At 38.2% G+C, this 26,162-nt stretch overlaps 1 protein-coding gene across 1 annotated transcript in view; it reads left to right on the plus strand.

Moving 5' to 3' along the window:
• The window catches only part of DGKK (diacylglycerol kinase kappa), a 166,875-nt gene that overhangs the window by 41,153 nt on the left and 99,560 nt on the right, over positions 1 to 26,162 (plus strand). Inside the window, exons 2-4 of the mRNA XM_047715124.1 lie at positions 12,380 to 12,490; positions 14,401 to 14,481; positions 16,454 to 16,558. Of these exons, the coding sequence (XP_047571080.1) occupies positions 12,380 to 12,490; positions 14,401 to 14,481; positions 16,454 to 16,558 (297 nt within the window). The remainder of the gene's footprint in view (positions 1 to 12,379; positions 12,491 to 14,400; positions 14,482 to 16,453; positions 16,559 to 26,162) is intronic.

Genomic DNA, 26,162 nt, shown 5'->3' on the forward strand with positions numbered 1-26,162 from the left:
TAGGCAGAGAGGCAGGCAGAGAGAGAGAGAGAGAGAGGAGGAAGCAGGCTCTCCACTGAGCAGAGAGCCCGATGCGGGGCTCGATCCCAGGACCCTGAGATCACGACCTGAGCCGAAGGCAGAGGCTTTAACCCACTGAGCCACCCAGGTGCCCCTTACATTTCTTTTGATGACTGCATAGTATTCCATTGTGTGTGTATATGTGTGTGTGTGTGTGTGTGTGTGTATATATATATATATATATATATATATATATATATATATATCTCACATCTTCTTTATCCATTCTTCTGTTGATGGGCATCTAGGTTCTTTCCATAGTTTGACTATTGTGGACATTGCTGCTATAAACATTCGGGTGCATGTGCCCCTTCAGATCACTACATTTGTATCTTTAGTGTAAATACCCAGTAATGCAATTGCTGGATTGTAGGGTAGCTCTATTTCCAACTTTCTGAAGAACCTCCATACTATTTTCCAGAGGGGCTGAACCAACTTGCATTCCCACCAACAGTGTAGGAGGGTTCCCCTGTCTCTGCATCCTCGCCAACATCTGTCATTTCCTGACTTGTTAATTTTAGCCATTCTGACTGGTGTGAGGTGGTATCTCACTGTGGTTTTGATTTGTATTTACCTGATGCCTAGTGATGTGGAGCACTTTTTCATGTGTCTGTGGGCCTTCCGGATGTCTTCTTTGCAGAAATGTCTGTTCATGAGTCTTCTGGCCATTTCTTGATTGGATTATTTGTTCTTTGGGTGTTGAGTTTGATAAATTCTTTCTAGATTTTGGATATTAGCCCTTTATCTCATATGTCATTTGCAAAAATCTTCTCCATTCTGTCAGTTGTCTTTTGGTTTTGTTGGCTATTTTCTTTGCTGTGCAAAAGCTTTTGATCTTGATGAAGTTCCAATAGTTCATTTTTGCCCTTGCTTCCCTTGCCTTTGGCAATGTTTCTAGGAAGAAGTTGCTGTGGCTGAGGTCAAAGAAGTAGTTGCCTGTGTTCTCTTCAAGGATTTTGATGGATTCCTATCTTACATCGAGGTCTTTCATCCATTTTGAGTCTATTTTTCTGTGTGGTGTAAGGAAATAGTCCAGTTTCATTTTTCTGCATGTGGCTGTCCAATTTTTCCAGCACCATTTGTTGATGAGATTGTCTTTTTTCCACTGAACATTCTTTGCTGCTTTGTGAGGATTATTTGATCATAGAGTTGAGGGTCTATTTATGGACTCTCTATTCTATTCCACTGGTCTATGTGTCTGTTTTTATACCAACACCATACTGTCTTAATGATTACAGCTTTGTAATAGAGCTTGAATTCTGGAATTTTGATGCCGCCAACTTTGGTTTTCTTTTTCAACATTACTCTGGCTATTTGGGGTCTTTTCTGGTTTCATATAAATTTTAGGATTATTTGTTCCATTTCTTTGAAAATGCATTGATGGCATTTTGATAGGGATTGCACAAAATGCATAGATTCCTTTTGGTAGTGTAGACATTTTCACAATATTTGTTCTTCCAATCTATGAGAATGGAATATTTTTCCATTTTTTAATGTATTCCTCCATTGCTTTCATGAGTCCTTTATAATTTTCTGAGTACAGATTCTTTGCCTCTTTGGTTAGGTTTATTCCTAGGTGTCTTATGGGTTTGGGTGCAATTGTAAATGGGATTTAATCCTTAATTTCTCTTTCTTCTGTCTTGCTGTTGGTGTATAGAAATGCAACTGATTTTTTGTGCATTGATTTTATACCCTGCCACTCTGCTGAATTCTTGTGTATGAGTTCTAGCAATTGTGGGGTGGAGTCTTTTGGGTTTTTCACATAAAGTATCATGTCATCTGCAAAGAGTGAGAGTTTGACTTCTTCTTTGCTGATTCGGATGCCTTTTATTTCTTTTTGTTGTCTGATTGCTGAGGCTAGGACTTCTAGATCTATGTTGAACAGCAGTGTTGATAGTGGACAGTCCTGCCATGTTCCTGACCTTAGGGGAAAAGCTCTCAGTTTTTTCCCATTAAGAATGATATTGGCTGGGGCGCCTGGGTGGCTCAGTGGGTTAAAGCCTCTGCCTTCGGCTCAGGTCATGATCCCAGGGTCCTGGGATCGAGCCCCGCGTTGGGCTCTCTGCTCAGCGGGGAGCCTGCTTCCTCCTCTCTCTCTGCCTGCCTCTCTGCCTACTTGTGATCTCTGTCTGTCAAATAAATAAATAAAATCTTTAAAAAAAATGATATTGGCTGTGGGTTTTTCATAGATAGCTTCTATGATATTGAGGTATGTACCCTCTATCCCTACACCATGAAGAATTTTGATGAAGAAAGGATGCTGTACTGTGTCAAATGCATTTTCATCATCTATTGAGAGTATCATATGGTTCTTGTTCTTTCTTTTATTAATGTATTGTATCACATTGATTGATTCATGGATGTTGAACCAAACTTGCAGCCGAGGAAGAAATCCTACTTGGTCCTGTGAATAATCCTTTTAACGTACTATTGGATCCTATTGGCTAGTATTTTGGTGAGAATAGTTGCATCCATGTTCATCAAGGTTTTTGGTCTGTAATTCTCCTTTTTGATGGGGTCTTTGTCTGGTTTTGGCATCAAGGTAATTCTGGCCTCATGAAATGAGTTTGGAAGTTTTCCTTCCATTTCTATTTTTTGGAACAGTTTCAGGAGAATAGGTATTAATTCTTCTTTAATGTTTGGTAGAATTCTGCTGGGAGTCTTCTGGCCCTGGGCTCTTGTTTGTTGGGAGATTTTTGATGACTGCTTCAATCTCCTTACTGGTTATGGGTCTGTTCAGGTTTTCTATTTCTTCCTGATTCCATTTTGGTAGTTTATATGTCTCTAGGAGTGCATCCATTTCATCCGGATTGTCAAATTTGTTGGTTTGTAGCTGCTCATAATATGCTCTTATAATTGTTTGTATTTGTTTGATGTTGGTTGTGATCACTCCTCTTTCATTCATGATTTTATTTATTTGGGTCCTTTCTCTTTTCTTTTTGATAAGTCTGGCCAGGGGTTTATCAATCTTATTAATTCTTTGAAAGAACCAACTCCTAGTTTTGTTGATTTGTTCTACTATTCTTTTGGTTTCTATCTCATTCATCTCTGCTCTGATCTTTATTTCTCTTCTCCTGCTAGGTTTAGGCTTTCTTTGCTGTTCTTTCTCCAGCTCCTTTAGGTGTAGGGTTATGTTGTGTATTTGAGACCTTTCATTTTTCTTAAGAAAGGCTTGTATTGCTATATACTTTCCTCTCAGGACTGCCTTTGCTGTGTCCCACAGGTTTTGAACCATTGTGTTTTCATTTTCATTTGTTTCCATGAATTTTTCAATTCTTCTTTAATTTCCTGGTTGACCCATTCATTCTTTACTAGGATGCTCTTTAGCCTCCGTATATGAGTTCTTTCCAACTTCCCTCTTGTGATTGAGTTCTAGCTTCAGAGAATTGTGGTCTGAAAATATACAGGGAATGATCCCAATCTTTTGGTACCAGTTGAGACCTGATTTGTGACCCAGGATGTGATCCATTCTGGAGAATGTTCCATGTGCACTAGAGAAGAATGTGTATTCTATTGCTTTGGGATGAAATATTTTGAATAGACCTGTGAGGTCCATCTGGTCCAGTGTGTCATTTAAAGCTTTTATTTCCTTGTTGATCTTTTGCTTAAATGATCTTTCCATTTCAGTGAGGGGGTATTAAAGTCCCCTACTATTATTGTATTATTCTTGATGTGTTTCTTTGATTTTGTTATTAATTGGTTTATATAATTGGCTGCTCTCATGTGAGGGGCACAGATATTGAAAGTTGTTGGATCATCTTGTGGGACAGACACTTTAAGTATGATATAGTGTCCTTCCTCATCTCTTATTATAGGCTTTGGTTTAAAATCTAATTTATCTGATATAAGGATTGCCACCCCAGCTTTCTTTTGATGTCCATTAACTTGGTAAATTGTTTTCCACCCCCTCACTTTAAACCTGGAGGTGTCTTTCGGTCTAAAATGAGTTTCCTGCAGACAGCATATCAAGGGATCTTGTTTTTTTATACATTCTGATACCCTGTGTCTTTTGACTGGGGCATTTAGCCCATTTACATTCAGGGTAACTATTGAAAGATATGAATTTAGTGCTATTGTATTGCTTGTAAGGTGACTATTACTGTATATTGTGTCTGTTTCTTCCTGGTTTATTACTTTTAGGCTCTCTCTTTGCCTAGAGGATCCTTTCAATATTTCCTGTAGGACTGATTTGGTGTTTACAAATTCTTTTAATTTTTGTTTGTCCTGGAAACTTTCGTTCTCTCCTATTTTCAATGATAGCCTAGCTGGATATAGTATTCTTGGCTATGTATTTTTCTCATTTAGTGCGCTGAACATATCATGCCAGTTCTTTCTGGCCTGCCAGGTCTCTGTAGATAAGTCTGCTGCCAGTCTAATATTTCTGCCATTGTATGTTACAGACCTCTTCCAGAGTTGCTTTCAGGATTTTCTCTTTGTCACTGAGACTTGTTAGTTGTACTAGTAGATGATGGGGTGTGGACCTATTTTTATTGATTTTGAGGGGAGTTCTCTGTGCCTCCTGGATTTTGATGCTTGTTCCCTTTGCCATATTAGGGAAATTCTCTGCTATAATTTGCTCCAATATACCTTCTCCCCCCCTTTTCTTCTTCTTCTGCAATCCCAATTACTCTAATATTGTTTCATCTTATGGTATCACTTATCTCTCAAATTCTCCCCTTATGGTCCAGTCATTGTTTGTCTCTGTTTTTCTCAGCTTCTTTATTTTCTATCATTTGATCTTCTAAAACACTAATTCTCTCTTCTGCCTCATTTATCCTAGCAGTAAGCCCCTCCATTTTTTATTGCACCTTATTAATAGCTTTTTTCATTTCTACTTGGTTAGATTTTAGCTCTTTTATTTCTCCAGAAAGGGATTTTATTTCTCCAGAAAGGAATTCTCTAATATCTTCCATGCCTTTTTCGAGCCTAGCTAGCACCTTGATAATCATCCTTCTGAACTCTTGTTCTGACATATTACCAATGTCCATATTGATTAAGTCTGTTGTCATTAGTACTGCCTCTTTTTCTTTTTTTGTGGTGTGTTTTTCCACCTTGTCATTTTATCCAGATAAGAATATATGATTGAGAGAGTAAAATACTAAAAGGATGGCAAAGACCCCAGAGAAATATATGCTACCCAAATCAAAAGAGACCTGACACCAGGAGGGAGAAGAAAGGGGGAAAAAAGAATTACATATACGTGTGTGTGTGTGTGTGTGTGTGTGTGTGTATAACTGGTGAATAGAATGGAGCCACCACACTTCACTTTGGGTGTATTCTGGTCTCTTGAAAGAAATTACCTCCCAAAATTTTAAGGAAGGAAAAAAATTTATTTATTTATTTATTTACATATTTATATGTATATTTTTATTTATAAATTTATTTATTTATATATTTATATATACTTATATATTTATATATAAATTTTTATATAATTTTTAAATTTGTGTGTATATATATATACACATGCACACACACCATATATATGGGTAAACATGATAAAGGGATGGAATATGATTGTAAAGATGAATATTTAAATATATTCTAAAAAAGGAACTGATATGTTGGTTGGAAAAAGAAAGAGAGGAGAGAATGTGATCAGGCTGGAGCTAGACTTTGGGTATATTTTGATCTATTAGAAGAAATTGTATCTTAAAATTTTAAAGAAAAAACCCTATATGTATACAAACATAAGGTTAAATACAATGAAGGGAGAAAAATGACTATAACAATGAAAATTAAAAAAAAATTTTTAAAGGTATTGATAAAATAGTTTAAAAACGTTAAAAAGGAATGAGTAGAAGTTAAAAACTGGATTAAGAAAACAATTTAGAAAAATTTAGGGACACCTGGGTGGCTCAGTGAGTTAGGGCCTTTGCCTTCAGCTCAGGTCATGATCTGAAGGATCATGGGATCGGGCCCTGCATCAGGCTCTCTGCTCAGCAGGGAGCCTTCTTCCCCCTCTCTCTCTGCCTGCCTCTCTGCCTACTTGTGATCTCTGCCTGTTAAATAAATAAATAAAATCTTAAAAAAAACTTAACTTCGCAAGACTAAAGGATCATGGGGGAAAAGGCCATGAATTCTATGTGTTACTGTTCCCTATCTCTGGACTTCCACAGTTTTCATTGATCGGTGAACTTGGTCTTGACTGGATATTCTTACTGATCTTCTGGGGAAGGCGCCTGTTGCAGTGATTCTCAAATGTCCTTGCCCAAGGCAGAATTGCACAGCCCTTGCCAGGGGCCAGGCTAAGTAATCTGCCTGGGTTCACTCTCGGTGGCTTTTGTTCCCTGAACTCTTTCTGTAGAGCTTTGGAGGACTGGAATGAAAATGACGGCCTCCCAATCTCCAGCCTGGAGGAGCTGAGAGCTCAGGACCCCACTTCTCAGTGTGCCTTCAGAGAAAAGCAGTCATTCTCTACCGTCTCCTTGGTCTCTGGCCACACTCCGAGGTCACCCAGCCTGTGACTGAGTGTTTCTATCTCTGGCACATGGCCCCGTTTGGAGTCTCCAAACCCAGCAGATTCCTGCAGTGCACTCCCATGCCACTCCTCCCAGAGGAGGAAGGAGGGGGTCTCTCAGGATCTGCCACTTTTGGGGTCCACGCTTGAAGTGCAGTGGCCCAACTGTGACTTGGATCATGGTTTAAGGTAACCCTGAGCTGATAGCGCACTCCTCAGCTCTGTCTCTGTAGCCAGCTTCCCCACTCCAATACCTGGCAGCCCTGCCACACTCAGACACCCATGGTCTTTCTGTAACCCTGTGGCACCTGAGACCACACTGTCCCCATGATGGCTCCACCCCCTGCTTAGCCTCTGGAGTGATGTCCCTCAGTGGATCAGACTTCTAAAAGTTCTGGTTTTGTGTCCACTGCTCCATCACTTGCCAGGAGCCGGCTCCTCCTCCCACGCTCTCTCTTCCTGTCACTTCGATTCACTTCTCCACACGTCCTACCTTCCCAAAATTGGTCACTTTTCTATTCCTAGAATTGCTGCTCTTCTTCTCTTCTATCTCCTCTTTCATTTGTAGGTGTTCAGAATGGTTTGATAACTATCTAGCTGAACTCCTGGGACCTAATGTTATTTTGGTCTCCTACTCCTCGGCCATCTTGCTTCCTCCCCACCCTGGACAGTCACTTAAAAAAAAAAAAAAAAAAAACAGGAGAACTCCCCTCTTGCTCACTATGGATTACCATTTATTTCTTAGAGGGAAGCTCATTAACAGTTTTAGTACTGAGTATTCAGAATTGTTCATAAAACAGCTTTTAATTCTTTGATATCTATGGTCTTGTCTTTCAGGACAAAGTTTGATTAGTGTGTTTACTCTGTGGTGTGCATACTAATTATTCAGTCACTCCACATTTTCTTGCCATGGGCAGAGTAGTGGAAAGAACATAGAACCCACCAGTATTTTATAATTTTTGTTCTTCCTCAAGCAAAGCAACAGAAAACACCCAATCCTCAGATTTACCTTCTGGAAATTGGAGGTACCACTGCATGGTTGTGGTGGAGGGTAATGAGATGATGTTATCTGCAAACAGCCAGGAACTGGGAAACACTATGCAAATACTCTCATTGGACACAAGTGTTCTTCTTCCAAAGCTACCCTTTGCAATGTGTGTGCGTGTGTTTCTTCCAATTTTTGTCTCACATGGTTGTTAGGTTTAGTAGCTTTGCGCAGGTAAAAGTTTGTTTGCATGCACATATTTTATTGACTTGAGGCAAGTCATTGATTGATTTTTAGCTTCTTCTTGTTCAAGCTGGGGCTGCTTTTTGAGTTTTAAATAAAAAGTGGTTTATCTAAAAACGGGGATTGTGTTAGTAGGTAAGTTTCTCCCAAAGGTGGACAGAGTTAAAAAGGAAAGGAACTATAGTAATTTTACCTTTTTCCAACCTAGATTTTTATATTTGTGGAAGTTCAGAGTTGATGATATAGAGTCTGTGTTTAGAACTTAAGAAACTCTTGTGTGACCTTCTAACCTTCTTACCTACTATACATGGACCACATCAACATTTATCTGCTCCCAACATGGTAATATACATCTCATACACAGGATCCTAACACACAAACTCTAAATTCATGCACTGCAATCTCCTCTGACACTAGAAATAACTACCACTTAATTCACTTTGTCCTCTAGGGAAAGTCACAATTGTTATAGTTCAGAAATTGCAGACTGGTTGCTGTAGGTGGGCTTTGTCCTACAAACATGTTTTGTTTGGCACTCACAATTTTTTAAAAAGTTAGTTAGTTCCTAGTATTTAAATATTACAAAACTTCACACAGATTTTAGTTTGTATTGCCAGCTTGTCTTAAAAAATGGAATGAGCTGGTAATATTTGTCAGCATTCAATCATAATCACCTAGAATTTAGTAGCAACTGATCTTTGTCTTTCCAATTCCCTTGCTAAGTCTTGATGATCCTTTTGTTACCAACCAGCCCTCTATGGATGTTGACCAAATAGCCCTACACTTAAAGCTGTGCATTCAAAGTAATCAGTTTAATATTATGGCACAGAGAAGAGATAATTGTGATTTGGCTGGTATACCCAATGATAGGATATAAGAGTAGATAACCACTGTCTTGGTGGAACCCCTCATTTGAATCAGAAGGTAAACACTTGGAGCAATAAGCATCAAGCCTCCAAGGCTTTTTCAAATAATTCTCTGAGCTCATATAACTTTGTTTCTCTCTACATGAATTATCAGTCCCTCCTTCTCTACTCCCACTATCCTTATCTTTGAGGCAGAGAATGTGCCTGCAATTTCTTCAGCTACCCCAAAGGGCCCTGCTAAAGGTGAAGTCCATATTAGAAGCTCAGAAAATATGAATGAAGCACTTTATCCAATGATACATGCATCACAAAGTCTCTTTTTCCTTTTTCTTGACTGACAAATACTAGGCTCATGGAATGAGAAATGAAGGTTTTGATGACTTGCTGTGTCCTCAGATTAATTAATTAATTAATTGGTTGGTTCACTGTGTCCTTGGATGGATAATAAAATGTCATTAATTAGCAAGGCATGGGTAAGAGAAGAAAAGAGAACAATTTCTTTAGTACCAGGAAGGGGAATTAAAGAGTGGGCATTACTAAGATTTCATGGAAGGAAGCAGGTGGGGAGAAGAGGCTGAATTCTATTATTTCAATGTTTCAAATCACCAGGGTCTGAGAATTTTCTGAAGGCCAGAAAGCCCAGAGTTCTGGGAATCTTCTAGAGGAACAAATCCGCCTCCTCATTTCTCATTACTATTATAATAGCTCACTAAAAATGAGCTATTATAGGGGACACTGTATATGACAAATGTAAGAACAGTATGAGAAACATTTAATAATTGACTGAATAGAATAACTTGAGAAAGGGGCAGAAATAATGGCCGTGGCTTCAATGGTTGGAGCAGTTAAAATTTTGAGCTTTAGTCTTTAGCAGAAAGGGATAATATGACTGCTTAGGTATCATTAAGACTTAGTGTGGAAGAATATACAGCATAGAGATGAGGAAGTTGGGATAGAGAAAATTAAATAACATCATTTAAGTATATACCATAGGCCACCAGATCAGAGAAAGACTGATGTAATTACAATGCTTAGAAGAGTTGTTTTCTCATTGATGACTCAGTTTTAACAATTTAAATATAATTTCTCACTCTCCCTGACAGCTTTCCCCTTCCCACAGATCTTAATGTTCACTTTGTCTTGACTCTTTCACACCATTCTCTTGTAAACATCTCAAGGTTATTATAATAACCTTGAAACTCCCATAAATTATCAAGAGGACTCAAGTAAACTTTCCTCATGAACTGACTTTACAGTTGACATACAGAGGTTCTGTCTATTAGTGCTATCTTATGGGTTGGAGATAAGATAACAGTGAGTGTAATAGATGTGTGTATATTTGGGAGAACAAGAGTAGCAAAGGATTGCTTAGATCAGGGTCCCAAGCTCAAATGCCTACTGGAGTCAAATACCCCAAACTGAAAGAAGGAACTGCTACTCTGATCCAGCAAACTGTAGCCATGTGAGACTATAGGTTGACATTGTTACCAGATTTTCTGTTGTTTGTTTTTTTTTTTTTAGTGTTATGTTAGTCACCATACAGTACATCATTCGTTTTTGATGTAGTGTACCATGATTCATTGTTTGTGAATAACACCCAGTGCTCCATGCAATATGTGCCCTCCTTAATACCCATCACCAGGCTCATCCATCCCCCTACCCCCATCTCCTCTAAACTCAAAGGAAACCATCAACAAAACAAAGAAGTAAACCACAGAATGGGAGAAGATATTTGCAAATGACACTACAGACAAAGGGCTGATATCCAAGATCTACAAAGAACTTCTCAAACTCAACACCCAAAAAACAAGTAATCAAGTCAAAAAATGGGCAGAAGACATGAACAGACACTTCTCCAAAAAAGAGATACATACAGATGGCTGACATACACATGAAAAAATGTTCATCATCATTAGCCATCAGGGAAATTCAAATCAAAACCACACTGAGATAACACCTTACACCAGTTAGAATGGCCAAAATTGACAAGGCAAGAAACAACAGATGTTGGAGAGGCTGTGGAGAAAGGGAACCTCTTACACTGTTGGTGGGAATGCAAGTTGGTGCAGCCACTTTGGAAAATAGTGTGGATGTTCCTCAAAAATTTAAAAATAGAGCTACCCTAAGACCCAGCAATTACACTACTGGGTATTTGCCTCAAAAATACAGATGCAGTAAAAAGAAGGGCCAAATGTACCCCAATGTTCATAGCAGTAATGTCCACAATAGCCAAAATGTGGAAAGAGCAGAGATGCCCTTCAAAAAACAAATGGATAAAGAAGATGTGGTCCATATATACAATAGAATATTTTTTTAAAGATTTTATTCATTTATTTGACAGAGAGAGAGAGAGAGAGAGACCACAAGTAGGCAAAGAGGCAGGCAGAGAGAGAGGGGGAAGCAGGCTCCCCGCTGAGCAGAGAGCCCCACGCGGGGCTCGATCCCAGGACCCTGGGATCATGACCTGAGCCAAAGGCAGAGGCTTAACCCACTGAGCCACCCAGGTGCTCCTATACAATGAAATATTAATCAGCTATCAGAAAGGATGAATACCCAGCTTTTGCATCAACATGGATGGGAGTGGAGGAGATTATGCTAAATGAAATAAGTCAAGCAGAAAAAGCCAATTATCATTTGGTTTCACTAATTTGTGGAACATAAGGAATAGTATGGAGGACATTAGGAGAAGGTAGGGGCAAATGAAGTGGGGGACATTAGAGTGGGAGATGCACTATGAGAGACTACGGACTCTGAGAAACAATCTGTTGGGTTGTTTGTTTTTTTAAGAAACAAAAGACTTGACTTTTTCTGTGAAATATTCTGTCCTTTAAATTTTATCGCTAATTAAAAACTGAAAAACACTAGGTAGGCCAAACAAAACACTTCCACCACCACTAAGCAGTGAATTCTAATTTAGATTATGATTGGAATTCATGGTAGTGCCCTAATTTGGTGAATTAACTTAAGTCTGACTCTTTGTCCATTCAGTATGGGTTGGTTCCAGCTTTGTGGTTGTGAATATTTCTCCCAAATGGCACTGTCGTATGTTGGTTTGTATTCTATAAATGTAACTGAGAACTTCCTGAAGATAAAAATGGTAAACAGATTCTATGCTTGCTTAGAGTTAGTCTGTTCAAAAAGTGAAAAAGTGACCAGACTATGAGATACATAAAGAAAATAATCAGAAGGTAGTTCCTTTTTGGTGACTCTTTTTCTTTCTTACCAGATCATAAATCCCTTGAAGGTCTGGATTTGAAGGACTTTGGATTTGGTTCTGAAAATGTTAGGAAGCTATTGGCCTTCCTTCATGAGCAGGGGAAGGGATGTGATCCAACTTAATATTCTAAAAGGAACACTCTAACACTGGTAGGAATGGTCTAGAGCTACAACCTGGAGCCTTCCAGAATATCTGCCACAGATTTTCCCCCTATTAATTATCTTCTCCTAAGAATGTTGTTCTTATATTTTTATGTTCATGTCCCTCCTCCCCATCCCTTACCATGAGTGGAGGTGTTCTCCATGTTTCTTGGGCCAAATATCCTAAGGAACTTAGAGCCTATATCATTCTGAATATGTTTTCCAAGGGTAACCAATTCCTTTTCTGACTGAATTAACTTCCTTGTATTTTTATCTGGCTCTCGGGCCATTTCTCAGATACGTGACAGAGATAGAGCCATCCAGATACCTGATATTCTTAACTGAGAGAGCAAGTGATATGGTCTTCCAAATTCACCTAATTACTCAACATTATGCTTTATCTTTCAGAAAATACTGAAGGAAGGACCTTTGCTGAAGAACTGTAATTCCTTCAAGAGATGGAAGCTTAGGTATTTTCTGGTTCGAGGACAAAGGCTCTGTTTTGCACACCATCCTGCGGTAAGAAAATATATAGTATATGTAGAATATTTATTCCAGAGAATATCTATATAATCTTGTCATTTGGGTGAGTGGGTGGGGATGCCAGGAAATGTTTGTGAGGGGACATAAGCCAATAGGTAAAGACATGTTGGCAAACATCAAGGCAGAAATTAAGATCTTCTACTTTTCCTTTAACTTGTCCTTTTGGGCCAAATGGGGGGACACTTTTCTCTCCCTTTCCTTTCCTCTTTCCCTTACCTCTATAGATTTCCTCAATTAGCTTCTACATCAGAACCAACTACACAATTTGTGGTGCCCAGTACAAAATGAAAATGCAGGGCCTCTTATTTAAAAAACAAGGAAAAACATCATTAAAGATATTAAAATATAATACAATGATTAGTCATGTCATCTTTTATTTGTTGTTTAATGTCATTCTAAGAAAAGATAAAATTTTAAATTATTAGCATTTTTGCCATTCATCTGTATACTATGCAATGCCAGTTTTAAAAGCAAATATAAAAGCATTTAGCTCATATGAAAAATGACCGAAATTATATAATTTGTATTTAGTAGCTCATACACACATACATATTTTGTTCTCACCAGTATACAAAGCCATCTCAACTGTTTTTATTTCACATCTTGATATTTATACATTCTACCAGCACCCTGGCTGAAAGAAAAAGGAACTATGGGCTGCCCTATCTTTCCCTTTCCTTCAATGTTATCATTTTCAGCATAAGTTATTGGCTAATATAGGGAAGTAACATAAGTAAGAAAGAACACAATAGGGTGCCTTGGTTGTTCATATTTCTTAGAACACCATTGCCTTTTTCTCTGAGGCAAGTTCTAGTTCCTACCAAAAGTGTGGACTCTCAGGGTTGTAAGCTCCTTACTTACTCAGTCATAGACGTAACATGCTTACCTTGTACTTGCTTTGAGTCTCATTGAACTCCCATACATCATGGGTCCACTGGGATTCTATGCTCATGGGCATCATGAATGCAAACGGAGTGATAAGACATGGGGTAGCATGCAGGTTGTGCATATCTACTCTGCTTATGTTCATGAGTGATTGTCCCATTGGACTTTATTTCCAAAACATGTCCAAAGATGAAATTATTAAAAATTTCAAGATTGGGGGTGCCTGGGTGACTCAGTGGGTTAAAGCCTCTGCCTTCGGCTCAGGTCATGATCCCAGGGTCCTGGGATCAAGCCCCGCATCGGGCTCTCTGCTCGGCAGGGAGCCTGCTTCCTCCTCTCTCTCTCTCTGCCTGTCTCTCTGCCTACTTGTAATCTCTGTCAAATAAATAAATAAAATCTTTAAAAAATTATAAAAAAAATTTTTAAGATTGTAACAGCAGAGCATTAAATAAATCAAGTGCAGGGCCCTTCTGAACATGGGGCCTTGTATGAATGCATGCACAGGCTCTATGCCAGGGAAGCCAGCCCTAACTCTATTCATAGTACTGCTTTTCTTGCTGCTGGCTGGATGTTAGCAATTATAGCCAATGTATAAGGAGACATAGGCCTCAAACTGGTTAGGACTAACAACAAAGTCAAAGGCTGCCAGCTAATAAATAGGAGCTAATAACTCTTATCTGCTCCCTTTGGCCCTTAGCTAGACCATATACCATTATCTTTTCCAGCATAAACCCTTAGTTTTGAATATTTCTGAACCACCTAAGCCTTCTTGTAAATCCACATAACAGTTTTAGGAAGAGTAGTGTTTTGCTTTAGTTTGGTTTGCTTTTTGTATGTCACATGATATATCAACAAAAATCATGATGCTAAATAAATCCCAGCACTCAAGTCAAAGAAATGATAGGCTCATGACTGCCAAAAATGCCTGTGTGTGTGTGTATTTTTTAGTGTCTCTTGACATTATTAACCAGATTTTTTTTCTTCTCCTTATCTCTTTCCAGTTTGCACGATTTGAAACAATTGATCTGTCTCAGGTTGCCTTGGCAGAAAGCAGCTGTAGAAATCTTTGTCATAGTTTTTGTGTAAGTAATATTGGAAATGATTAAATTGGTAGGGGTGTGATCTAGCTGGGTAGAGGGGTTGCCATACCCATGTGTTTCCTCTTTGGAGTGCATGTTTCCCAAGTCTCCTTTGATCCCAAAGTGTGTGTGGAAATCCACTTAAAGTAGTATTGCAAATGAGTCCTAAAGATTATTTCACATAAACAATTTCTACCAGCCCATTGACAGAGAGGAAAAAGTGATGTCTTATTCTCTATTACCAGCCTGGTATAAAGCTGAGCTGATTTCTGGGTGGTGGGGAGAATGAGTATTACAAAAAAATCAATCCTCCTGGTGAAGGTGATTTAGAAGAGTATCACTGTGAGGTTTTCAAGACACTGCTAATATGCTGTAGAACATATCAAGATAATCAAGTTACGTGACACTCTCTCCATTGATGAGGTAGATAAGAACCTAATCCAAAGTGAGAGCTAACTTATGCTGAGATTACTGATGGGAGCACCTCAAAGAAAGCAGAGGATTTTCAAGGGATGCATTCAAGATTTTGGCACTGATGAAATGTCATAAATCTTCACTTATTCAAGTGGATCCAGACCAGAAAGCTCACTGAAAAATAGCAAATCCATTGGCTTGGGAATTCTCCTACACACCTCCTTCTAGAATTGTCTTCTCCCAGCTTCAATGGTAGGTTATGGAGACTGGGGTTCCTCTTCAGCAGGATGATAATTAGCAGACTAAAAACCTACAGGCCCAATACTCCACTTTTGTGACTGGTCCACATTCCATTCTCTCTTGAAAGTAAAACAGTAGGATATAAGAGGGAGACTCTACTATCATTTCTCTCTCTCATATCCCAGTGACCTAGGGTAAAATTCAGAGTTCTCTTGACCCAATTCCAGAAATCTCAACCTTTGGGTGATGAGCATATATGCTAATGTTTTTCATCTTTATTATACAAAGAAATTCCAAGGACTAGGAATTCCCTTAGCCTAATTAAAACACAGAGGTATCATTGATCAGCCCCATACAATAATGGGTTTGGACCAAATATGTGACTGTTGTCATAATTCCCACTAGATTCTATTCCTATCTATCACAGACTCATGCTGTGCTACATGCAAAAGGCGATGGAAATTTCTTGTTGGTGTAGTGAGCTCTAGTTCTAATATTTGGGGGGCTGGTAGTAAAGGCAAGTAGGACCACTGAAGCAATCATTGATGCTGTAGCCATCTGTGTCCCTCCTGCCTTCTGGGAAAAGACCAAGTCCTGGACATGGTCTACCTCGGCTAGACTCTAAAATGGCTTTCTCATTATTCCTGCCAGGATCCATACACCAACCAGGATTAAGAGACCAATGGTAAAGTTGTCTTCAAGTTGTCCTTGACTATAATCAAGAAAGAAACTGAATTTTTAGACTTTTCACTATTTTCACTCTCCCCTCAAAGAGAAAGAGGCATACCCTGCTGAAGCATATACCCTTTTATCATTTTTAAGTAGACAAAGCAGCAGTAAGTGAGTAAGATTTTCAAGCAGCCTCACTGAAGTAATAGATGGTGCATGGCTTAATGTTTAAAAATGTGTATTCTGGAGCCAAAGAAGCTGTATTTTAATTCTGGCTCAGCTTTCTACCTGTTAGGTGGCCTGGGCAAGTCATTATACTTTGCCTTGGGTTTCCTGACTATGAAATGAGAAAAATAATAATGGCCATTTCATGGGGTCATAATGTAAATTGAAATAAATAATATATATAAAGTGTAATAGAGCAGTGCCTGGCACATAATAAATACTATTAAATTGTTACTCATTACTATTATTAGTATTTTGGGTAGGTATCTAAGAATTTCTATCTTACATTTAAGTGGCTCTGGGAATTTCTGTCTTATATTTAAGAAGTGGCTTGGTAGACCTGCCTAGTCCTTGGAGAGTTCACAGGCTCTGTTTGGGGGAAAAGTTGTAGAATGTGAACCAGCTAATAATGTAACTTTTTGTTTAGGTGATCACACCACAACGAAAAGTTACCCTGGCTGCACCCAACCGGAAAGACATGGAAGAATGGATTAATGTCATAAAAACTGTCCAACAGGGAGAAATTCGTAAGGTAAGGGAAATAGTAGAGAATTCACATAGCTTTCAGAAGTAAACAGTTAATTTATTGCATTAGTTAAGCCACCTTTCAAATAATAAGATGGAACTAGAGACCATGTGGTCAGAAATTATAGATGGATATCATTAGGAAACCTACTTAGAACTATTTATAAAAAGGAGTAATTCACTTAGACTTGACCTTGGTAAGTATGTGATTTAGATAATCCCATATACATCCAACTGATACATAGATGTCACTGTACGCCCAATGGATGAGGCACTCAAGACGTATGTGAGCAGCTAACTTAGAAGTTCCTTTGTTAGCAAATCAGCAGTTTTGACTTGGGTCTCCTGAGTGACTATCATAACAGCTCACGAAACTGAGGCTCACAAAGGAGAAAGAAACAAAGATGAAATAGCTACTCAGTAGCAATGAAATAACTGCTCAGTAGCAAAGGCAAGATTTGGACTCAGGCTGTGTGACTCTAAAGCCTATGTCTTTAAACATTATGTCATTTTGCCTTTCTGTTCACTGTCCACCAAAAAAGAAATGTAGAAGGAAGAGCAAGGAACAATCCCCTCCAAAGCTTAGCAGAGTTCTTCTCCTCAGTAATACCAAACCCCAAGCCACTGGTCCCTGAAACAAATTGTACACCATTCAAACTCTGGGCTATGTCCTCAATCCAATCTTCTGAAGACCTACTATAGTTAGAAGTTATGTAAGCTTCAAGAAGGAATTTTTTTCTTATATCAGTGTGTGGCACATAGTAGAGGCATAATAAATATTTGTTGAATGAAAAAATGAATCTGAGGGTAATCATGGAACCAGGGTTTAGAAAAAGAATGATACATGGTTCATATTAAAGCAAAGCTCTGCTGTGCAGGTCTTGGAGATAAAGAAGATGAATCCATCCTTAAGAAGAAGCTGATATATTTTTTTAATTTTTTAAATTTATTTTCAGCATAACAGTATTCACTGTTTTTGCACCACACCCAGTGCTCCATGCAATCCGTGCCCTCTCCAATACCCACCACCTGGTTCCCCCAACCTCCCACCCCCCGCCCCTTCAAAACCCTCAGATTGTTTTTCAGAGTCCATAGTCTCCCATGGTTCACCTCCCCTTCCAATTTCCCTCAACTCCCTTCTCCTCTCTAACTCCCCTTGTCCTCCATGCTATTTGTTATGCTCCACAAATAAGTGAAACCATATGATAATTGACTCTCTCTGCTTGACTTATTTCACTCAGCATAATCTCTTCCAGTCCCATCCATGTTGATACAAAAGTTGAGTATTCATCCTTTCTGATGGAGGCATAATACTCCATAGTGTATATGGACCACATCTTCCTTATCCATTCGTCCGTTGAAGGGCATCTTGGTTCTTTCCACAGTTTGGCGACCGTGGCCATTGCTGCTATAAACATTGGGGTACAGATGGCCCTTCTTTTCATGACATCTGTATCTTTGGGGTAAATACCCAGTAGTGCAATGGCAGGGTCATAGGGAAGCTCTATTTTTAATTTCTTGAGGAATCTCCACACTGTTCTCCAAAGTGGCTGCACCAACTTGCATTCTCACCAACAGTATAAGAGGTTCCCCTTTCTCCATATCCCCTCCAACACATGTTGTTTCCTGTCTTGCTAATTTTGGCCATTCTAAGTGGTGTAAGTTGGTATCTCAATGTGATTTTAATTTGAATCTCCCTGATGGCTAGTGATGATGAACATTTTTTCATGTGTCTGATAGCCATTTGTATGTCTTCATTGGAGAAGTGTCTGTTCATATCTTCTGCCCATTTTTTTTTATCTGATTTTTTTGTGTGTGTTGAGTTTGAGAAGTTCTTTATAGATCCTGGATATCAATCTTTTGTCTGTACTGTCATTTGGAAATATCTTCTCCCATTCTGTGGGTTGCCTCTTTGTTTTGTTGACTGTTTCCTTTGCTGTGCAGAAGCTTTTGATTTTGATGAAGCTGATATTTTAAATAACTAGCAAAGGGTAGAGAATTATTACAGGCGCTTGGGATGAATAAGAAGTAATGATAGGTTTTATAAGCAGAAACAATGCCATGGGGGGAAAAAACATGTGTTCTCATTTCTCTAGAACTTCTCAGGCTTTTGACCACTTATTTTCATACCTATATACACTGCTATTCATGGGCTATGAGTACATAACAAGTTGACTTAACTAGGGCCTAGGTATCTTTCCACATATCAGTAAGCTTCTCCCAGGCCTACATTGTCTATGCATAAATAAGAGATTTTTGCTTAGAACCTGATGATGGTCTTTACATGAAATGCTCTCATCATTTTACTCCATTGTCTTTTCCTTCTTCCTTTCCTAATAGATAAAATCTTCCCAATCCTCCCCTCCACTCCCATTAAGCCCACTATGGCACAACATTAGTGGTAGCCACAAAAAGTTGTGATTTCCATGCTCCTCTTCCATTATCATCCCTATGGGCCAATCCCTTTCCTTCCCTTGGTTTATCTCTATCCAAACTGGAGCACTTCTCATGAAACACACACTTTCAATTTGGCATAAAAGCTTACATAGGATATTTTAAATTTCAATTATTAGTCTAGAAATGCAAAAGCTTCTAAAGAAAACCATCAGGCCATTACTGTGCCATTCCTGATTCAACTGAATTAAACATCTAAGTATTGACCACCTAGCATAAATTAGAAAGGAAAAACAAAATGGTCTGCCTGTTTACTCTCTTGGAAGAATCGTGTTTCAGATTGCAATCACAACCTCTGTGAAGCTGTTCCAGGGATCTAAATCTATTAAGAAACACTTTTAGCTGACAGTGAAATGTTTCAGCATGACCATCTTAGCAATTCATCCTACATGAGTCTTAAAGAGTCAAATATGCTTTCTCTCATATGTACTTTATCTCTAATGGTCTCTTCTATTCTCTGTCATGACCAATGCCTGATACAGGTGAAGGAAGCTTAGTTATAGACTTAGTGGTCTATTAAAGTCACTATAAAGTAATTGGATAACCTACTATAAAATAGGCAGTGCACATTAAGGAATAACACCTTACTAGGCCCCCAGTTCTGTTCCATAGAGAGTTGAAAAGAAGGTGTGGCTTTGGCTTCTGGCCCCAGTGAGCTTTTTAGGTAGTTGGGAAGACAAGATATAAACAAAAGAAACAGTTAAATGACAGCATTTGAGATAAATAATAGTTTTCAGACATGTTACAAGACAGTGCATGATTGATTGCCAGATGAATAAAATAGACAATAAAGTGGTATAGGAGTTCAGGAGAGAAAAGTATGGGATAGAGTTCTCTGGGAAGAGTTAATAGAGGATAGATTTGAGAGTGACCTTGAAAGGTAAACAGGATTTTATCGGTGACAGGGAATTAGGGGTAGGGAAAAGTCCTAAACAGGGGAATTAGTTTAAGCAAAAGCTGACTAACATAAAAAGAGAAACTTATAATAGAGTAAAAGGGGAACTCCATTTGACCAGAAGAGTTTGGGAAAGTTAGTTTAAGAAATGTCTAGAGAGGTTGCCTGAGCTCGATTGTACAGGATTATCAATGGCAGGATAAAGAGTGGTGAAGAAGAGCAATATATTCAGTTCAGTTTAAAGATGGATTGGAAAAGAAAGAGAGTTTATCAAAGGGATAGAGGAAGCTAGAAATTAATTCAGACAAGACAATGTTAAGCTCCAGAATGAAGATAGAAAGGGAGGACAAATAGTGGATACTGAGAAGGAGGTGGGGAAAATCTAAATATATAAAAAAAGTAAAGGAGAGAAAAGAGTCTTAAGCAGATAAAAGGTTTGAGCCTCTGAGACTTAAATAAAGAATAGGAAGAAGAAAATGGGAAATAAAGAGCTACTTAGAAAACTAGATTAAAAGGTTAGCTCTTTCTGATGAATTGTCATGCATCCATTGACTATGGGAATAGGAATAGACCTTAAAAATTATCTAGACTCCAGATTCTTGATTCTAAAACATCTTTAGATCAAGTCATGGAGCCTTTATTTAAAAGCTTCCAAAGATGGGGAACTAAGTTTCCTACAAAAGAGTCCTTTCTGAAGCACCTGGGTGGCTCAGTCAGTTAAGTGTCCAACTCTTGACCTCAGCTCAGGTCTTGATTTCCAGGTCATGAGTTAAAGCCCCATGTTGGGTATAGAGATGACTTAAGTAAATAAGAGAAAAATATTTTAAAGAGTCCATTCAGTGTTCTTAAAGGTATAAATTTTAGAAAGTTTTTGTAGTCTTTGGCCTAGTAGAATAACTTTCTTAACATTCAGTGTGTGTTACAAGAATGCCTCTTGAAGTAGAAAGCTACCTGTTATTGGTAACATTAAAGGCAAATTATTTAAGCAACAGCTTCTGAGAATGTTATATATAAAATTAATTTTTCATAATAACATTGGCAAGATGGTTGAGGTCCCAATGCTCATTCACTTTTACAAAAACATCAAAAACAACAAATAAACAATTACATGCCAGCTAGAATACCTCTGAGAGAGCTCCAGAATATAATGAAGAAGTTTCAGAAACTCTATGAAGCATGGCCATGTAGAAGAACATAGTAAGCAGTTTATTTGCATTGTCCCATCCTCCAATCGGCAGAGCTTGGGGCCAAAAATCATCCCCTCAGCCTGACCTCCCTCCATAAGGGAAAAGGAGACCTGGAGGATTCCAACAGTCTTCATCAATGCTGTGGACACATGCAGCTTTCACCATGGAGATGCTCTACAGACTTCATTGATGCTAAATCAAATAAATCACAGCTGCCCGGCCCCCATGTTGCTGTGGACACACCCCCCATAGCTGCTATAGCAACCTCCCTGAAAAATCTGCCACCATTGTGCCCCCACTGGGAAAGTGCCACCGTATGTACCCCATCAAATCTGCCACCCACCACTACATTCTGCCCCCAAACCAGAGTCACAACCTCCCTTCCTGTAGCCATGCACACATCCTGGACCCCAGATCCATGGCTCCTCAGCGCACACTCATGCCTCACACACCAAGGCACTGTGATAAAAGTATCTTTGCCCCAGTCCCAGATACTACAGTTTTTCTGGTTGACCCTGAACTCCAATCCCAGTGCCATGGTGACTATGTAGGTCCCCACACCCAAGACATTAACATAATTGTCATTGAAAATGTGTTTGTGCCCCTGATCCTAGTACCACAGCCACATGTGTGCCTACCCACTGGACCTAGCAATAAGAGGGATCCTCTTGGCAATGACTTCCCTTGTGGAGGAAAAGGAGAACAGGAGTACCAAGCAGCCCTCACCACCAAGGAGCCCAACAGCCCTTACCACCCATATGGAAGCCCACAGCCTTGGCCAATGAGGTCTCCTGCAGTTTTTGCCAACCCTGGCCTCAGCTGATGGAGCTCCACAGAAACTTTGCTGCTGTGCCCTCCCTGAAGCAGGAATTGCTGCTGTACACCATAGAGCCAGAGCTGATGTATCCAACCCAAATTATACACTCACACCCAACTATAAGTAAAAGTCTTTATCCCAAAATGACTCTGTGGAGTCTGGAAGAGGTGACTGCTCCATCACATGTGAAAACATCAACACAAGTGTACCAAAAACAATTTAAAAAATCAAGAAAACAGAACAACATCAAAGAATTAACAATAATTTTCCAGTAATTGACATCAAAGAAATAGAGATCTATGGACTTCCTGAAAGAGAGTTCAAAATAAGTGATTTAAGGAAGTTCAGTGAGCTACAAGAGAGCACAGATGAACCATTCAGAAAAACCAGGAAAACAATACATGAACAAAATTAGAAGTTCAACAGAAAGATAGAAATCATTTTAAGAAGAGCCAAACAAATTTCTGGTGCTGAAGAATACAATAAATGGAATGAAAAATGCAACAGGTAACTTCAATTGTAGATTTGATCAAGCGGAAGAAAGATTCTACAAATAGCTCATTTTAAATCAGTCAGAGAAGAAAAAAGAATGAAAAAGCATGGAGAAAAGCAAACAAATATATGCATTATGGGAGTCCAAGAAGAAGAGAAAGGGGCAGAAAGCTATTTAAAGAAATAATGTTTTGAAAACTCCCCAAATCTTGGGAGGAAGATGGAAATCCAGATTGATGAAGCTCAAAAATCTTCAAACAAGATCAGCCCAAATACAACTACACCAAGACATAATTGAACTGTTAAAAGTCAAGAACAACAACAAAAAAATTCAAAAGCAGCAAGAGAAAAGTAACCCATCAAATATAAGAGAACCCTAAGAGGACTATAAACAGTTTTCTCAACAGATATCTTGGCCACAAAGTAAGTAAGATGATGTAATCAAAGTACTGAAAGAAAAAAAAAAAAAACCTGTGGGAATGCTATGCCTGGTAAAATTATCCTTTAAAACAAAGGAGAGGGGTACCTAGGTGGAGGAGTCATTAAGCATCTGACTCTTGGTTTTGGCTCAGGTCATGATCTCAGGGTCCTGGGATTGAGACCTTTGTTAGGCCCCATGCTTCACATGGAGTCTGCTTGGGATTTTCTCTACCTTTCCCTCTGTCCCTTCCCCCATGCTCACTTGCCCACTGTCTCACTCTCTCAAATAAATAAATAAATCTTTTAAAAAATAAAATAAAATGAAGAAGAGATAAAATCTTTCCCAAGCAAACAAAAACTGAAGGAATTTGTCACCATTAGACCTGCCTTACAAGAAATGTTTGGAAGAGTTCTTCAAATTTAAGTAAAAACACACTAAACATTATGAAAGCATAAATCTCACAAGTAAATGTAAATATATAGATGTATAAGGATTAATATAACACTGATAATTTATGCATTAATTTATGTAGTGGATAAAATACTATAACCCTAAATGCTTTGTTAATGGATACACAATATGAAAATAAGGAAACTCTGCCTACAAGAACACAAAATGTATGTGTGGGGGGGGAGTAACAGTGTAATGTTTTTATATGTTATTGAAGTTAAATTGTTAACAACTCAAAATAAAGGTTATAAGGCTAAATATTTTATACAAGCCTTGTGCCACCCCCCCCAAAAAACAGCTATAATAGATATACAAAATATTAAAGAAAACCAAAACAAATCACTATGAAAAATAATCATTAATAATAAAGAAAGACAACAAGAGAATAAGACAGGGTAAAAACCACTGAAAGACATACAGAAAGCAAGTACTAAAATAGTAATAGTGAATCTTCACTCATCAATAATTACTTTAAATATAAATGGATTAACTTCAGCAATCAAAAAACATGGAGTGTAATACTCTAGCTCCATCCATGCTGTTGCAAATAGCAAGATTTCATTCTTTTTTATGGCTGAGATATAGGTTATAGATATAGATATAGATATATACCATTTCTTCTTTATCCATTCATCAGTCCATGGACATGAGCTGTTTCCATATCTTGGCTATTGTAGGTAATGCATTGGGGTGCATGTACCTCTTTGAATTAGTATTTTTGTATTCTTTGGGTAAATACCTAGTAGGGCAATTGCTATATCATAGGGTAGTTCTACTTTAACTTTTTTGAGGAATCTCTATGCTCTTTTGCAGAGTGACTGCACAAGTTTGTATTTCTACCAACAGTGCAGGGGAATTCCCCATAAGTCAATCAGAGAGACAAACAGCATATGATTTCACTCACGTGTAATTTAAGAAACAAAATAAATGAGCACTGGGGAAAAAAAGAGAGAGAGAGGCAAATTAAGAAACAGACTCTTAACTATAGAGAACAAACTGATGGCTACCAGTGGAGAAGTGAGTGAGAGGATGGGTTAAATAGTAGGTATTAAGGAGTACACCTGTGATGAGCCCCGAGTGTTGTATGGAAGTGCTGAATCACTATATTGTACACCTGAAATTAATATTACACTGTATGTTAACTAACTGGAATTTAAATAAAAACCTTTAAAAAAGACATGTACTGGCTGAATGTGTAAGAAATAAGATCCAGAAATATGCTGTCTACAGGAGACTCGCTTTAGATGGGCGTTAAGGAGGTACATGATGTGATGAGCACTGAGTGTTATATACAACTAATAAATCATTGACCACTACATCAAAAACTAATGATGTGGGGCGCCTGGGTGGCTCAGTGGGTTAAGCCTCTGCCTTCGGCTCAGGTCATGATCTCAGGGTCCTGGGATCAAGCCCCGCATTGGGCTCTCTGCTCAGTGGGGAGCCTGCTTCCCCCTCTCTCTCTGCCTGCCTCTCTGCCTACTTGTGATCTCCGTCTGTCGAATAAATAAATTAAAAATCTTAAAAAAAAAACTAATGATGTACTCTATGTTGGATAATTGAATTTAAATAAATACTATATACTGTACAGTATTGTAGTTCCCTACAATTATTGTATTGATGTCAATTTCTGCTTCCAGATCTGTCATTAATTGCTTTATATATTTAGGTACTCTGATGTTGGGTACATATATTTTTATAATTGTTATATTTTCCTCTTGAATTGATGCTTTTATCATTATATAATGCCCTTCTTTGTCTCTAAAAACAGTTTTAGTCTTAAAATCTATTTTGTCTGATATAAGTATAGCTATCCCTGCTTTCTTTTGATTACTAATTTCATGAAATATCTGTTTTCATCTTTTCACTTTTGGCTCATGATTTTTTTATTTTAAAAAAATACCCATACAGTATGGGTAAATGCCTAGAAGCATACAAACTACTAAAACTAAGGAAAAAAGGGAGAGGATTCAAATAAATAAAGTCAGAAATGAAAGAATAGACATTACAACAGATGCCTCATAAATAAAAAGGATCACAAGAAGCTATTTTAAACAAACTAGATAACCTTAAAAATATGTAAATGCCTAGAAACATATAAACTACTAAAACTGAATCAGGAAGAAATAGAAAACCTGAATAGACCAATAACAAATAAGGAGCTTGAATGAGTAATCACCATTCTCCCAATGAAAAAAAGCCCAGGAACAAAAAAAGAAAAGCCCAGGACTTAATGGCTTCATGCGTGAATTCTATCATTCAAAGAAAAATTAATGCCAATCCTTTCTAAATTCTTCCAAGGTTTAGATATTAAACCAGATACTAACACCAAAACCAGGTAAAGACATTACAAGAAAAGAAAACCACAGGCCAGTATCCCTGATGAACATGAATGCAAAAATTCCTAGGAAAATACTAGCAAAATAATGAATTCAGTAGTACACTAAAAAGATCATACATTATAAACAAGAGGGATTTATCCCAGAAATACATGAATGATTCAACATAAATTGATCATTCTGATATAATACATTAACAAAAGAAAAGGGAAAAAAACACATGATCATCTCAAAAGATGCAGAAAAAGCATTTGAAAGGTTCCCCTTTCTCCACATCCTCTCCAACACTTTTTGTTCCCTATCCTGTAAATTTTGGCCATTCTTAATGGTAAGGTAGTATCTCAAAGTGGTTTTGATTTGAATTTCCCTGATGGCTAATGATGATGAAGTCCTAGCAACAGCAAGCAGATAACAAAAAGAAATAAAAGATATTCAAATTGGCAAAGAAGAAGTCAAACTCTCTCTCTTCGCAGATGACATGATACTTTATATGGAAAACCCAAAAGACTCCACTCCCCAAACTACTAGAACTAATACAATTCAGTAATGTGGCAGGATA

This window comes from Lutra lutra, chromosome X, assembly GCF_902655055.1.
Source record: "Lutra lutra chromosome X, mLutLut1.2, whole genome shotgun sequence".
In the NCBI taxonomy this organism is placed as follows: domain Eukaryota; kingdom Metazoa; phylum Chordata; class Mammalia; order Carnivora; family Mustelidae; genus Lutra; species Lutra lutra.